General features: G+C 50.9%; 1 protein-coding gene across 1 annotated transcript; it reads left to right on the forward strand.

The window, feature by feature from the left end:
* Window positions 1-3,648: 3,648 nt before the first annotated feature.
* LOC138390733 (torsin-3A-like) lies at window positions 3,649-13,305 on the forward strand. Its single transcript, XM_069480274.1, has 6 exons — window positions 3,649-4,282; window positions 4,763-4,876; window positions 6,646-6,911; window positions 9,011-9,189; window positions 12,047-12,171; window positions 12,644-13,305. Exons 1-6 carry the CDS (start codon window positions 4,015-4,017, stop codon window positions 12,892-12,894), a joined length of 1,203 nt encoding a protein of 400 aa, XP_069336375.1. The 5' UTR covers window positions 3,649-4,014; the 3' UTR covers window positions 12,895-13,305.
* Window positions 13,306-13,573: the final 268 nt, after the last annotated feature.

A 13,573-nucleotide genomic window follows, 5' to 3' on the forward strand; every position in this document is an offset into this window, starting at 1 on the left:
TGGGTTTAATTTATGAGTGCTCTCTTATTAAGCCAGTCCGGAACCATGTGAGCACAAACATGTAATACACGGACATACATAAAAGATACCTAAACATTAACACTCTCTCTCTCACACACACACACAAAGTTCTGACAGATTTTACCCTAGAACTCTAGCCATGAGATGGTAACACAAACTCACCAGTCTGTAAAAGACAGCTGGATCCAAATTTCTTCTGACAAAACTGAACTTGTTCACATGGCAAACTTTAGTTGCCCTAACAGGTAACCTAATTAGGCCGTGGATCAAAGTTTTGGGTAAAGCAGTTTCCATGGCAGTTTGATAAAAAAAAAAAAACAAAAACAAAACTTCACCCTTTTTTTTTCTTCAGTTTAAAATGAGTTTTTAATGTTTGCGTTTTAGCTAGAACTGGCATCAGGATCTCCAGGTAGCCTTTCAATGGTAAATACCATAAACAATGAGTTATTTTAACATCAACAGAAAAAGTTAGCAGGTTTTAGAGTAGCCAGAAGAGAGAGAGAGAAATAGCTTGAGACATTTTAACTCTACAGTGGTAGGTCAACCATTTGAGCTCTGAATTTTGTTTGATGTAATTTGCCCTTTTGTAAAAATTTGTGCACAAGAATTAGCTATAACCCTAGAAAAACCCTACAGCCCTGGAGCCCTAGAAAACCTGGCATGCCTTTGAATCTTTTCATTTACAAAAATACTTGCAAGTAGAGGTGCCACAAACCAACTGGGGTGCCCAACGGGGGTCATTCTCCTTGTCTTTCCTCAATTTTAAAAGATTTCTCATTTTTCTTTAAAAGAAGCTACTGAACTGTAATACAGGGTTTGGTGTCGTCAATCAGAGTGTACTGATTGTGGGTGGGACTCCTCAGTGTCTCACCACTGAGTCGGTCCCACCCTCTTCGTGTCTCAGTTTCTCTCTTGGAGGTCTAGTACCTCCGAGAGAGCTCAAACCGCCGAGTGATCAGCTCTTATATGCGTTTCCTGGAGGAGCCTTCTTTTAATTAATTTGTTGGGGGGTTCCCTATAGGGCCACTCGAGCCTCGGGGAATCGTCCCAGGCAACTCCCACTCAGGACCTCGGTCACCCAGGGCTGCCGAGGCTGGGAGGAGTAAGATGTCCCTTCTCTTCGGAGCTGAGGAACTCAGTTTCTCATTTATCTACAAACAAGACAGTAGAGTTTCCTCTTTCAAAAATGCACAGAAAAGCCAACTAAGATTAATTGTAGGATAGAAAGACAATGGAGAAGACCCTTTAGAATGCACCTCCAAATCTAAGTTAGGATGCCAAACAACAATTCCTAGAAAAGAACTAGCTCAGAGTAAACCAAGACCATCAACCCAAAACGGGAGGTCTGGAGCTCAGGAGGACTTACCAGTTCTGCCAGAGGAGAAGCTCGGAGTCGGAGGGCCTAAAAGGGCCATGCCAGTACCTGGCGGCGAGTTCAGGGCTGCTCCTTGGGAGGTCCTGAGTCTTCCCTGAGCCCCAATCTTGTCAACAGAAAAGAAACCAAACTCTGTAGAATAATGTTAAAGAGATTTATTCTGAGCCAAATTTGAGGATCATGACCCAGAGCTACACCCAAGAGGCCTTGAGCAAGTGGACTAACTGGTGGGTTATAGTTTGGTTTTATACATTTCAGGCAGACAGGGGTTACAGGTAAACTCATAAATCAATACGTGGGAGGGATACATTGGCTTGGCTGGAAAAGGTGGGCCATCTCGAAGTGGGGGAGGGCTTGCAGGTTATAGGTGGGTTTAAAGATTTTTTGACTTGTAATTTGTTAAAGACATGAAGCTTTGTCTAAAGGCTTGGAATGTTTTAACATAAGGAGCTGTTTGTCGGAGATAAGCCACCAGACTTAGATTTGTTGTGTAAATTGAGGAGCTGCAGGTGTGTCTTGAATACCCTTAGGCCTGCTAATGGGGATGTCCCAAAGGAGGGGGGCATGATGAGGCATGTCTGACCTCCCTCCTCCTGGCAAGCAATTCAGTCAGCTGTTGAGGGGGTGAGCCTTAAAATTTTATTTTAGTTCACACTACTTTATAGGTAGGGAAACAGGCATAGGTCAGTTAAGTAACACCCCCGGTTACAGATAGAACACGGCAGGGCCCATTCAGCTAATCACTGTACTAGACTGCCATTCATGCTCAGACATTTGTTGAGTGAGTTCTCAGTTTTCAAATAAGCACAATGGTTTATTCATTGTTTACTGTCCTCTGGAGGATTACAGGAGCTTGGCTGCATATAACACTGTACTGGGGCCATGGCCGCTGCTCTACGAAAAGTTTGGATTCCATTTTACATCACTTTGAGTGGCCAAGACACAATATACAAACATCACATTACTTTTCAACTTAACTGTCATGGTGTTTTAAGAAAGGTGCTTATCTGGTTTCTGTAGCTGTTTGAGTGAAAGGCAGGGCAGTTGTTGAGCTGCTGAAGATGGCGCAGACCTGGCATTGACTGGGATGAGCACGTGCATCAGTTTGCCTGTGGTCTCTGAGACAGGGTGCTAGCATTCTCCTCACGGTCTGGAAAGCGTAGGGGGGAGGGGAAACTTGCTCTTTCCTCTGAAGTTCGCTGAAGCATCAACTCACAATTAAGACAGATCAATGAGAAGGCTTCATTTACCACGTGCATGGGGAGAAAATCAGATTCCTCAGTATCCCAGTGCAGTTCAGATATTGTTATACATGCCTTTTAGAGTGGAGGGAGGAAAATGAGTGTAGGTAATTTTGTTTAGGGGTATAAAGGGTTGCTAGGGAGGATGAAAGGATAGGGAAAACTGATTGACCTATAAATTAACCTGAGAGACAGGTGTTATGTTTTAAAGGATTTGGGCCAAGTCTGGGTGCCTTCTGCAATACATTGAAATAACAGGGAGAAGAAGGGAAGTCAATTGCCCCCTTTGATCTTTGGATGGGTAAGTCAATCCAGCTTATGCTGATAGAGGGAAAGCCCCCTCCAATGCTTTGTTGATCTCTAGGGGCCTGCAACTGAAAATACTCTTTATACCAAGGAGTCATATTTTGGGGTAGAATTTCCTGAGCTCCTTCAAAAGCCCAGCCTTGAAGCCACTAAAGAGGACATTAGTGAAGTTTTCTGATCTCTCTAGACAGCAGTTTCCTCCTAGGACAAGATGGCTCTTTGACCATTGGCTTCAGTAGCCCAGACGATTTGGAAACATGCATTTAAGCTCTTCTGAAATTTAACAGCCTTGTCCACGCTCTATGTTACAGAGAAGGGAGTCCGAAGAGGCCCTCAAGTCTTGCCAGTGGCATCTCATGGGCTGCTTACAGTCACAAGCACTTGAAAGTTACAAACCTAACCAAGAAAGTCACACAGTATTTAGCCTTTTTTTTTTTTAATGAGCTATAATTACATTGACATGAGACCTTATGACTTACTCATGACTGGGGGATTTCCAAATACTTCCAGACTGGAGCCCATCAGCTTCCTCTTGCTTTTGGCGGACTCCCAGCTATGGCACCCGCTGGTTACTGGCTGCTGTTTTATTTCCCTCAGCAGAAGAGCCGGACCAACCGGCCACACGAGGTGTCCCGCCGCGCTGGCCTCCGCCGGCTGCTCTCCCGCCCACGTGGGGCTGCCCCTCCGGCTCGGCAGCGCGGGCTTCCGCAGCGTCGTCGGACACGTTGGCAGGAAGCTGACTTGCAGACGCGTGAGGTGCCACAAAGGGTGTCCTTATTTGGTAGCCTCAGAGGGGCCACCAGAGCTGCCCGAAAGTAACAGCGGAGTAACAGCGACAGTGGCCATTTCAAGACCTGGCTTCATCTTTGAAGCTACAGTCACGCCCCAGACTCAGAAGAGACAGCTTCGCGGAGGCCAGCGGCGTGGACGGGACCTGAGCCCGCCTCCGGACGCGCTCCCAGACTCCACCACAGTGCCGAGCCCCGCCCCGGTCACGTGCCTGGCGAGCTCGGCCGGCGGCCGGTCGCCACGGCAACGCTCGCCTCCGCGGCGCAGGAGGGCGCGGCGGCCATGCTTGCCCGGCGGCGGCGCCCACTCGGGCTCTGTTTCCTCCTACTGCTGCTGCCGCTCCCGGGCGCGCCTGGGCACCGCGGCGCGGGGAAGTCGTGGGAAGGGACCGACGAACCGGGCTCGGCCTGGGCCTGGCCCGGCTTCCAGGGCCTGCGGGAGCGGCTGCGGGCGGCCGGGGCCCTCTCCAAACGGTACTGGGCGCTCCTCAGCTGCCAGGTGTGGCCGGACGACTGCGAGGACGACTGGGAGGGAGCCGCGGGGCCCCCGGGTAAGACCCCGTCCCCGCGGGCGACCGCCCGGCCCTCCAGCGGCGCGGGGCTGTCAGGCCTGCGCTCCTACCCGGGGCCACCTCAGCAGCTAGCCTTTCCAGCCCCCAGCGCGCGGCTGGGCAGGGGCAGCCGGGGCGGGTCAGCAATAGGCCCGGCTGCCCTCCCCCCCACCGCTTCCCGACTCCTTGCAGACATACTGTGGCGTTATTCTAGGATGCTGCTCTTTCCCACCTCCTTGATGTCTTGAAGGAAATTCCGCTGTGGACACACCTGGTGACTGTCCCCCACCCTCAAGTGCCTTCTCCTCTGTCGCTTATGGAGGCAGTGCTTGACGACATGCCGTGGGCGGAGCGTGGGCTGGGAGTTGGGACTTGAGTTCTGGTCTGGCTCTGTCCCTAACAAACTGTGCAGCAGGGTTGTCACATCACTGTTGTGGAGCAGATGGTCTGGTCTCTGTCTCACAGCCCCTCCTTTTTCAGGCTGGAGCCTTCCCCTGTTGGGCCAGCAGTACCTGGATGTCCTGACCACATGGTACTGCAACTTTCGTGGCTGCTGCCACAGCCGGGATTGCAGGATCTCCAACAACTTCACAGGTTGGACCCCACAAGGTCAAAAGGGGCTGGGGAATCTGTGGGGACGGCAGGCCATTCGGGGGAAATGGCTAGAGTGCGAGGGACCTTTCATCATTCTGCCCAACCTCACACCAAGCAGCAACTGCCACAAAAAGATTGAAGTCTGTTCTGCAATTATTTGAGAATCTTCTTTGGGCAAGACTTGGAACTTTTAGGTTTTCCAGAAATAACACCCTCTAACAAAGGGAACAATGTGACACCAACATTAAATTAATGGTGCCATTAATTCTGCATTCTTCCCCCTAGGAACAGAAGCCAAAGCACCCCCATCCTGGTGTTTGAAGGAGCACCAAGATATTCGAACCAGGGTCGAGAAGCCCCTTTAGCCTCTAGTTGAATGGCTCAGCAGACTGAACTTGTTTCATGGATCTTGGGGATCCAATGGGAATGTCATGACCGTGTTACACCCAGCTAAGAGATGCAGGACAGGCTCCTAATTGTCACTGTCTGTCCCTCCTCTACACTGAGGTCTTCCACTGCTCATTTGACCGTGTTACACCCAGCTAAGAGATGTAGGACAGGCTCCTAATTGTCACTGTCTGTCCCTCCTCTACACTGAGGTCTTCCACTGCTCATTTGACCGTGTTACACCCAGCTAAGAGATGTAGGACAGGCTCCTAATTGTCACTGTCTGTCCCTCATCTACACTGAGGTCTTCCACTGCTCATTTGCCACCTACCCCCTCACCATGTCCTCTTGCCACCCCTGAGAGTGCGTCCCAAGGAGGAAAGAATAGCTCAAATCTGTTGAGTCCCTGCCATATAATAGGCCCTGTGCTAAGAGTTCTGCAGGGATTAATTCCTAATCCAACATCTACAACCCTTTAGGATCATCAGGCCCAGAGCACCTTTCTTTCTAAACAGAAACAGCAACCTCTCAGAAGGTAGTTGGAAGCATCTAGTGAGAGAACTGATCAGATATTGTAGAGGTTGTGATTAAAAGTGTCCCTTTCTAAACTTTAGCCAACAAACGTGTTTGTGATGCAACATGGGCTTCCTGGTTTATCTGGGGTCAGTGGGGATGCCTCCGTGGCTCCATTCCCTGAGAGAAGTCGGAGACTGGTCCTGGTTATAAACTAACTCATACTAACCACCTGGGGATTGAAAACCGCATGCTAGTTCGCTGTGCCTTCTGCCGCTGCATGTTCCTGCAGCTGCTTCAGCATATTGCAGTTGATTTGCATGTTGCCTCTCAGAGGGTGATCTTTAGCCCCAAGTACTGAAGCTGTTCTGATAAAGGACCACGCACCCCCGTCCCCAATCTCCAAATCCTGCAGCCTCATGGGTGACAGGAAATAAGGCCTAGCAGAGGGTTTTGCACACAGTAGCTGCTCTCAAGTGTTTGCTGAATGGAATTAGAAAGAACGAACTGAGGCTTCTCTATGAAGCTTTTAGAGAGCCCTGAAATGGGTGGGAGCGACCTAGGGTGCGGGGGAGTGGGGTTCCTCCTCCAGACAGGTCTGTGCCAGCTGTTCTGGGATAGCTTCAGGGTCTTTGGAAAGGGTGATTCCAATTTTCCGAGTCCAATCTTGATTTCTCAAACTCTTCAGAAAATAGTCCTTGAATTCGTTCTGCTATAAGTTCTGCCCTCTGGCTTCATGGTCTAAGGCCAAACAGGATGAATAACTGATCCCACCTCTGAGATACTCAGAGTTTTGGTTTCTGGGCTGTTGGCAGGGAATGTACCTGTGTGTCACAGTCTCACTGTGACTTCCTCTTTCCTGCCCCTAGGCTTGGAGTCAGACCTGAATGTGCGACTGCATGGTCAGCATTTGGTCCAGAAGCTGGTCCTAAGAACAGTGAGGGACTACTTAGAGCTGTCCCGGCCAGACAAGGCCCTGGCTCTGTCATTCCATGGCTGGTCTGGCACAGGCAAGAACTTCGTGGCACGGATGCTGGCGGAGAACCTGTATCGGGATGGGCTGAAGAGTGACTGTGTCAAGATGTTCATCGCCACATTCCACTTTCCTCACTCCAAGTATGTGGACCTGTACAAGGTGAGGCCAGGCAGTGCGGGGCAGCTCTCCCCACCAGGACTCGGGGGAGGCCTCTGTGCTGGGGGCGGGGGCAAGCGGCTGTTGCGACAGACACTGTCACAGACGGAGACACACTCCATGCACCCCTCACAGAGGAGGCCCTGAGCATCCAGAGGAAAGGCTGATGTTCCAGACACCATCCCCAGCTCTGCCTCCCTAACAGCCACACATGAGGCCAGGTGCTGGGCTCAAACAGAGCAGCCGCGTGATTTTCCTGTTAGAGAAGTAGCAAAACATCGCAGGAAACGTGGAACAGAGAAAAGCAAAAACTTTATTATAATCTCCCCACACAGACACAGTCTTGTTAGCTAATAACTGCTAGGTCTGGAGCCCAGAGAAAGACACATACGACGCCTCATGTATAGCAAAATACTGTTTATTTTGAGCATCTGGGTACAGATGGGTAGAGGCGAAAAAGCGTCTACGAGAGAAAAGGGGAGAGCCTTGGGTTTTATAGAGGGTTTCTCGGGGGGAGTGAGTAAGTGGCCAGAACAGCCGCTTGTGATTAATTCTTTTTCAAACCACCAGCTCCTAGGACCCCTGCCCCAGTGATATCCATCCTGCAGCTCTGGCGTCGTCCTCATCAGGAGAGAGAGGGAGGGGTAAACTTGTTCCTACAGGGGCAGGGGAAGGAGTGCTGGTTGGAGCTGGCTGCTAGATTTACAACATCTGGGGATTCTCCAGACTCCTGCTGCTGTTTTATAAGCCTAAGTTTTACATTAACTGTATTTCATCCTATACATACTTTTCAGGTTCCCACCTGGAACAAACCTAATACCAGCATTTTTAGTATACTTCCTTTGTTGTCAAACTTTCCCCCATGCTGTTTATGTCACTGTAATTATTATAATGGACAGAAAGTTGCACATCCTGCTTTTTAAAAAAAAATAGGTACTTCATGTCATAAGTGATTTTCCATGTCTTCCTATATCTGCTCATTATATACCAGCAAGCAGATGGACAGAAATTTCCTTTGCTGTTCCCCTATTTTGGGTTTCTTCCAATGCAGACACACGGTATTTAAAATTCTCCAGAAGATGACCAAACCCCCATTACAGCATGACAGAGATGACCACACCTCTTTGGCTTTCCAGTCTAGTATTTGGAGTGTGTTAACTTGGGAAGATTATACAAGCCTTTGAGGACAGAGTCTCCTGGCAGTTTCAGTATGGCCTTAGAGGGCAGGGGCGGGGGGAACTGTCCTGAAGCCCAGCTGTCTTAAAGTCAGGATGCCGGTCAGCTGGGCCTTCGCAGGAAGAACTGTCTGGCTCTGACGGTGGCAAAACTGCTGTGAATCTAAGCATCTCTACTGTGAAAAGTGACACATACACACTCTCACACTCACGCACTTGGGTGACTGGGAGCTGAAGTCAGAGTCCCTGGACAGGGAGTGTGGGCTCTGGGGTGAGAGTTGGCCCCAAGTAATATATTATTGCCCAGTTCTGATGAACACTGCAAATAACCATCTTTTTAATTGACAGACAGTTCAGTGTCTTTTCTGGGGGACTCAGCACAGCCCCCTGTGGGAGCCCATAAGTTGTGGGTTGGCTGGGCCCCAGACAGGCCCTCAACAGGCTTGCTCCCCTGAGATCTCAGCCCAGCCTCGGTGCCAATGGGCACTTTGTTCCTGGGAGTTCAGGCCAGGGGGCTGTGGCTGCCTCTGGGCACATGAGCCTCTCCTCTGCCCATCACCCCTAGATTAAAGCCCGACTCCTACCCTCTGGGGCGGATGAGTTGGCAGTTAGTTCCGAGATGGGACCTAGTCCTGGAGAGGAGAGAGCAGGCTGTAGCTCAGACCTTTTCCCAAGGCCAGAGGCCTTCTCCCTCCACCCAGGCTAGCTCTACCTCGTTTGGCTTTCAAACCTCAGAGTGCATGAGAAATCACCTGTGAAACTTGTTAGATGTAAGGGCCTAGCTCTGTCCCCAGAGGTTTGGATTTGGCAGTTCTGGCGGGATGGGGTGAAACTCAGCCACTAGCAATCTGCTGCAGAAGCCACGCCCTCAGGCTAGGGGTGGAACTGTGTCCACCAGTTCCCAACAGCTCCTTGTAACCCCTGCAGGAGCAGCTGCTGGGCCAGATGCAGGAGACGCAGCAGCTCTGCCCCCAGACCCTGTTCATCTTCGACGAGGCCGAGAAGCTGCACCCGGGGCTACTGGAGGTCCTCAGGCCATACTTGGAACGCCGGGCCCCTGAGGGCCACAGGGCCAAGTCCCCAAGAACCATCTTTCTTTTTCTCAGGTGAGATGAGGTCTGAGGAACAGCAGTTAGGAGGGCTGGATGAGGGGAGCGTATTAGTGGGCGGGGGAGGGTTTCCACGCTCTCCCAGGCTGCAGATGCTCTTCCTCAGGACAAACCAACACAAACTCTGGTAGAGAAAATGGAAGCCTAGCTGCTTGGGTGGAAGCAGGGTGGGAAGCCTAAGGTCTCCCTGCTCCTGCCTGATTCTACCCCCAAGGCACTTCTGGGGGACTCTGAGCCCCCGAGCACAGGCTGGCTAACTAACTCACAGGCCAGCCTGGAGCCAGAGCAGTGTCCCTCCTCTCGCCCTCCACCCTTAGGGCGTGGCTCTCTGTAGGATTGGGAGGCTCCCCTAGACTGCCCAGGGAGGGACCGCTCACACACTGAGAGACCCCCTTCGAAGGACATTCAGTTTGCCAGTCAGCCCATTAGTTGAAATCAAGTGCCAGCTATCGTTGGAAATTCCCAAGGAAGGCACGGTCTCCCACTAAGTCCAACACAGCCGGTTCTTCCTCCAGCCATAGATGGTCTGCTGCTTCTCTGATCATGAGAGGAAGTCAATGGCTTGAAATTCAGGGCATAACGTGTTGAGTGAAACACATTCTGAGTACCATAGTGAGATTGGCAGCACTACCACGGCAGACCCAGTCACTTCACCACACTGCTTTTTCTGTGCTTTTGTTTAAATGGTTTTGCAGGAATTGAACTTGTCCAACTCCATCTTTTAATGGAGGCTTCACCTGGGAGAGCCCTACATCGGTCAGCAGTCAGGCTGGGGCCCCTGTTGGTCCAACTTGAACGCTTCACAACAGCTTCTTGCAGACTCAGTGGAAGTCAATTTCTTCCCCCATTCAGCCAGCACTTGCTTGCTGGAGGGTTCCCCAGGCTGCAGAGCGCACACTGTGAGGATAGGGAAGTATGTGGTTGGGGAAGGGTTGCTGATTTTCATCCAAGCTTGGAGTGTGTGAAGGGGTGAGCTGTGGAAGGCAGATCTTGTTTCAATGTGGACCCGCAAAAAAGATGGCAGTCAGGTCTTGCCTCGGCTGATGCAGTTTTGGCCACTCCTGTGTGGCTTGGCAGGCCTTCCTGCAGCAGTGCGGAGTCGGGTGGCAGCCGCAGGAAGCAGAAGTGTTTTGTAAGCAGCTTTCCTAAGTGCACGTGTCAAAGGGAATCTGGCTGAGCAGCTGCCCTTGGCAAGGGGTGAGGACTGCTCTTGTCCTTGCAGGGCTTCTCCAGCTGGGGGCTCATGGCCACTGGTAGATTCTGGCTGTGAGGGACACACTGGCTCCTTCCCCTCCAGGAAGGAGCCATGGGACCACTTGGATAGACAACCTTGCGTTCTTGCCTTACCTGCTTGGCCTCTAGACTGTGGAGGGAGGCAGGGAGAGAACCCACTCAGCTCTTCCCCTGTACTGGGGGCCTCCAGCACACAGGATGCAGGCACATGCTAAACGAGCAAAGACGTGAGTTAGTGTATCTGTGAGTGTCGGGGGGACTTTCAGAGCTTGGTGAGCGAAAGAAAGGGAGATACTGGATCCCCAGCCCTAACGTGCCACCACCTTTCCCCTCTTTCCCCCTCCCTCCCTCATTCTGCTGGATCTGAGGACGAAGCAGGGGAGGGAGTACAGGAATGTGGAGGTGGGCAAGGCCTCAGTTTCTGAAGGAGCTGGCCGAGCCGTGAGGCCAGAGCCCAGGAAGGGAGATGAGTGCCAGGAGGTAGGGGAGAAGTTTGCACGGGCTGGCGAGGGCCAGAGGAGGAAGAGCTCCCAGCTGCAGGTCTCTACCACCTCCCTCCCTGCTCCTCTGTTGGTGGCTCTATGATTTCCTCTTCTCTCTTTATCTCTAACCCAGTCATCTTTCCTGTGCTTCGGAACCATAATTCCAGTTGCCTAATGATACTACAATCTCTAGACAGAGCACAGGCAAGCATAAAACCAAGCTTTCATCTCTGCCCTTCTCCTACCTTCCACCTGTGTTAAGGGGACAGCAAGCAGCCCAAGGCAAGCAAACACCTGTTCTCTTTGACCTCCTTTCCCTCAAGTCTCACACTCATCAATTACAGGGTCCTCTCAACTGTACCTCCAAAACTAATTCTTAAATCCTCCTTTCCATCCTTTCTCCATTACCACACCACCACTAAACACGGACTGTTGGCAAAAAGCTCTGTGACTAGCTTTCTGCAGCCATCCTGTGCCTCTTCAACCTCTGTAGCCCTGGAATGATCTTCTTAGGACATAAAGCTGATCAGGTCACCCCATACTTCCAAGCTCAGAACCCTCCCATGGTTCCCCATGGCCCATAAGCTAGAATCCATGTACATGGCAGACAAAGGCCTCCTCACCCGGCCTCGCCTGTGCTCCTGTAGCCCCTAAGCTGCTGAGCCCTGCAAGCCTCTGGTGCATCCGTGCCTGGCACACACCCCTCATGTCTGATGGTGACTACTCCGTCTGTGTCTGTTCAGAAGCCTCATCCTCCTCTGAAGCCTTCTCCCTAGACCTTACTCACTCCAACGTTAGCACTTGCCACTGCCTGGAATCACACACATGCCTGTCCCTCTGACAACACAGAAGTCAAGGGAGAGACCATGTCTTACCATCTCCATGCTCCTTGCACCTAGCACAGTCTCAGTAAGTGTTTTCCAAAGGGAGCAAGAGAAGGAGGTTGGGTGGCAAAGCAGGACAGTGTCTTTTCTGCACAGACCTTTGGGTTAACAAGATCTCCTGGGAGAGAGAAGGCCCAAGATCCTCAAGCTGCATCCTTCCAGGCACCGATGCATGGGCTTCAGTGGTCAAGCAGCCCATTCAGAAACTAAATATAAAAATAGAGAAATCTGTTAACAAGCTCTTATCTCTTTCAGTAACCTTAGGGGCAACATCGTCAGTGAGGTGGTTCTGAATTTGCTTAAGGCTGGATGGTCCCGGGAAGAAATTACAATGGAACACTTGGAACCTCACCTCCACGCTGAGCTTGTGGAGTCCACAGGTAAGTAACATTTCCAGCCACACAGAAAATAAGCCTCTGGTGAGAGCCGTATTTGTATTTTTATGTTGGGTTTGTGTTTGCTTTGAAAGAGAATTGTTCGCACTGGCCCTGGAAGCGCAGGCAGTGGTCTCCGAAGCCCGCAGAGACTGTGAGAACCTCGATGGTTCAGCCTCCAGCCGGAGGTCTGACTGCTCTAGCTTCTGCTTTCCGTCATCGAACCAAACTGTGAACCTGGCAGTCAGGCTCCCAATCGCCCTGCTCTACCTGTGGCTATTTCCATAGTTAACCCTGGCTCTCCTTACCTAAAGGACACATAGCTGTAGAGACACATGCTGCAGATAGCCCTCATGGAGTTGTTGGCATATGAGATCAAGATCTAACCTTGCCCAGGCCTTAGGCCTGGGGACACCTTAAAACTCCAGCTGGGTTCAGCACCAGGTCAGACTCCATGTAACTTTGCTCTTGATTTCAGACAGTGGCTTTGGCCACAGCTGTCTTGTGAAGGACAACCTGATTGACTACTTTGTCCCCTTCCTGCCGCTGGAGTACCGTCATGTGAGGCTGTGTGTACGTGATGCTTTCCTGAGCCAGGAGCTGCAGTACACTGAAGAGGCACTGGATGAAATCGCCAGGATGATGGTGTATGTCCCCAGGGAGGAACAACTCTTCTCTTCTCAGGGCTGCAAATCTATTTCCCAGAGAATTACCTACTTCCTGCCATGAAGGCTAGATAAAGACTTCTTGGAGCTACTTTCTTACACTAATGGGACCCGGGGACCTGTGAGAGCACTGCTTGGGACTGTAAGGTGTGGGAGGGGCAGACTGGCATCCAGCGATTACCAGCATACAACTGGTGTGTAAAAGGAAGTCCTTATGTTAGAAGCAGAGCCAATTCTTAAGCTCACTTGGTGCCTTAAAGACACACATTACAAAATGGCTAGATGGTTGGAAAAAGCCTTGTGGGAGATCAACAAACCCCAGGGGCTCACTACAACTCTGCAGATGGTCTCTTTTGCACCTCAGCTCCTCCTTGCAGATGCCTGGACTTGGGCTTCAGAGGCTGCAGGATTCTTGGGTTACAGAGCAGGGAAGAATGCAATTCTGTGACCTAGGAGTACAGAGTATACCTCAGGTTTGCAAGCTGGGTGGGCTGGCTTTTAAGTGGTTGCTCCCGGAGGAAAGTTGAGCAGCTTCTGTTGTGAGCAGATCAACAAAGCCTCAGGCTGAAGGGAAAAGTGCACAGAGGAAGATATTTTTAACATCAGGTCAGTGTTGGCTAAGACTTACTCTGCTCTACAGATTGAAAAAGATTTTTTAGAATTTGGGGTCTTGACATGACTATGTCATATATAAAGATTAAAATTTTGTATTTTTCTAGAGTCCTTGGCCTGCTTTCTGAGAC

Source organism: Eulemur rufifrons, chromosome 8 (assembly GCF_041146395.1).
Source record: "Eulemur rufifrons isolate Redbay chromosome 8, OSU_ERuf_1, whole genome shotgun sequence".
Lineage (NCBI taxonomy): Eukaryota > Metazoa > Chordata > Mammalia > Primates > Lemuridae > Eulemur > Eulemur rufifrons.

What these genes read in the sequence shown, in the direction of transcription:
- LOC138390733 (XM_069480274.1), top strand. Translation starts at nt 4,015, where the DNA reads ATGCTTGCCCGGCGGCGGCGCCCACTCGGGCTCTGTTTCCTCCTACTG. An exon ending in AGTATGTGGACCTGTACAAG is followed by an intron (nt 6,912 to 9,010) that starts GTGAGGCCAGGC and finishes TAACCCCTGCAG; the next exon opens with GAGCAGCTGCTGGGCCAGAT. An exon ending in TGAGCTTGTGGAGTCCACAG is followed by an intron (nt 12,172 to 12,643) that starts GTAAGTAACATT and finishes TCTTGATTTCAG; the next exon opens with ACAGTGGCTTTGGCCACAGC.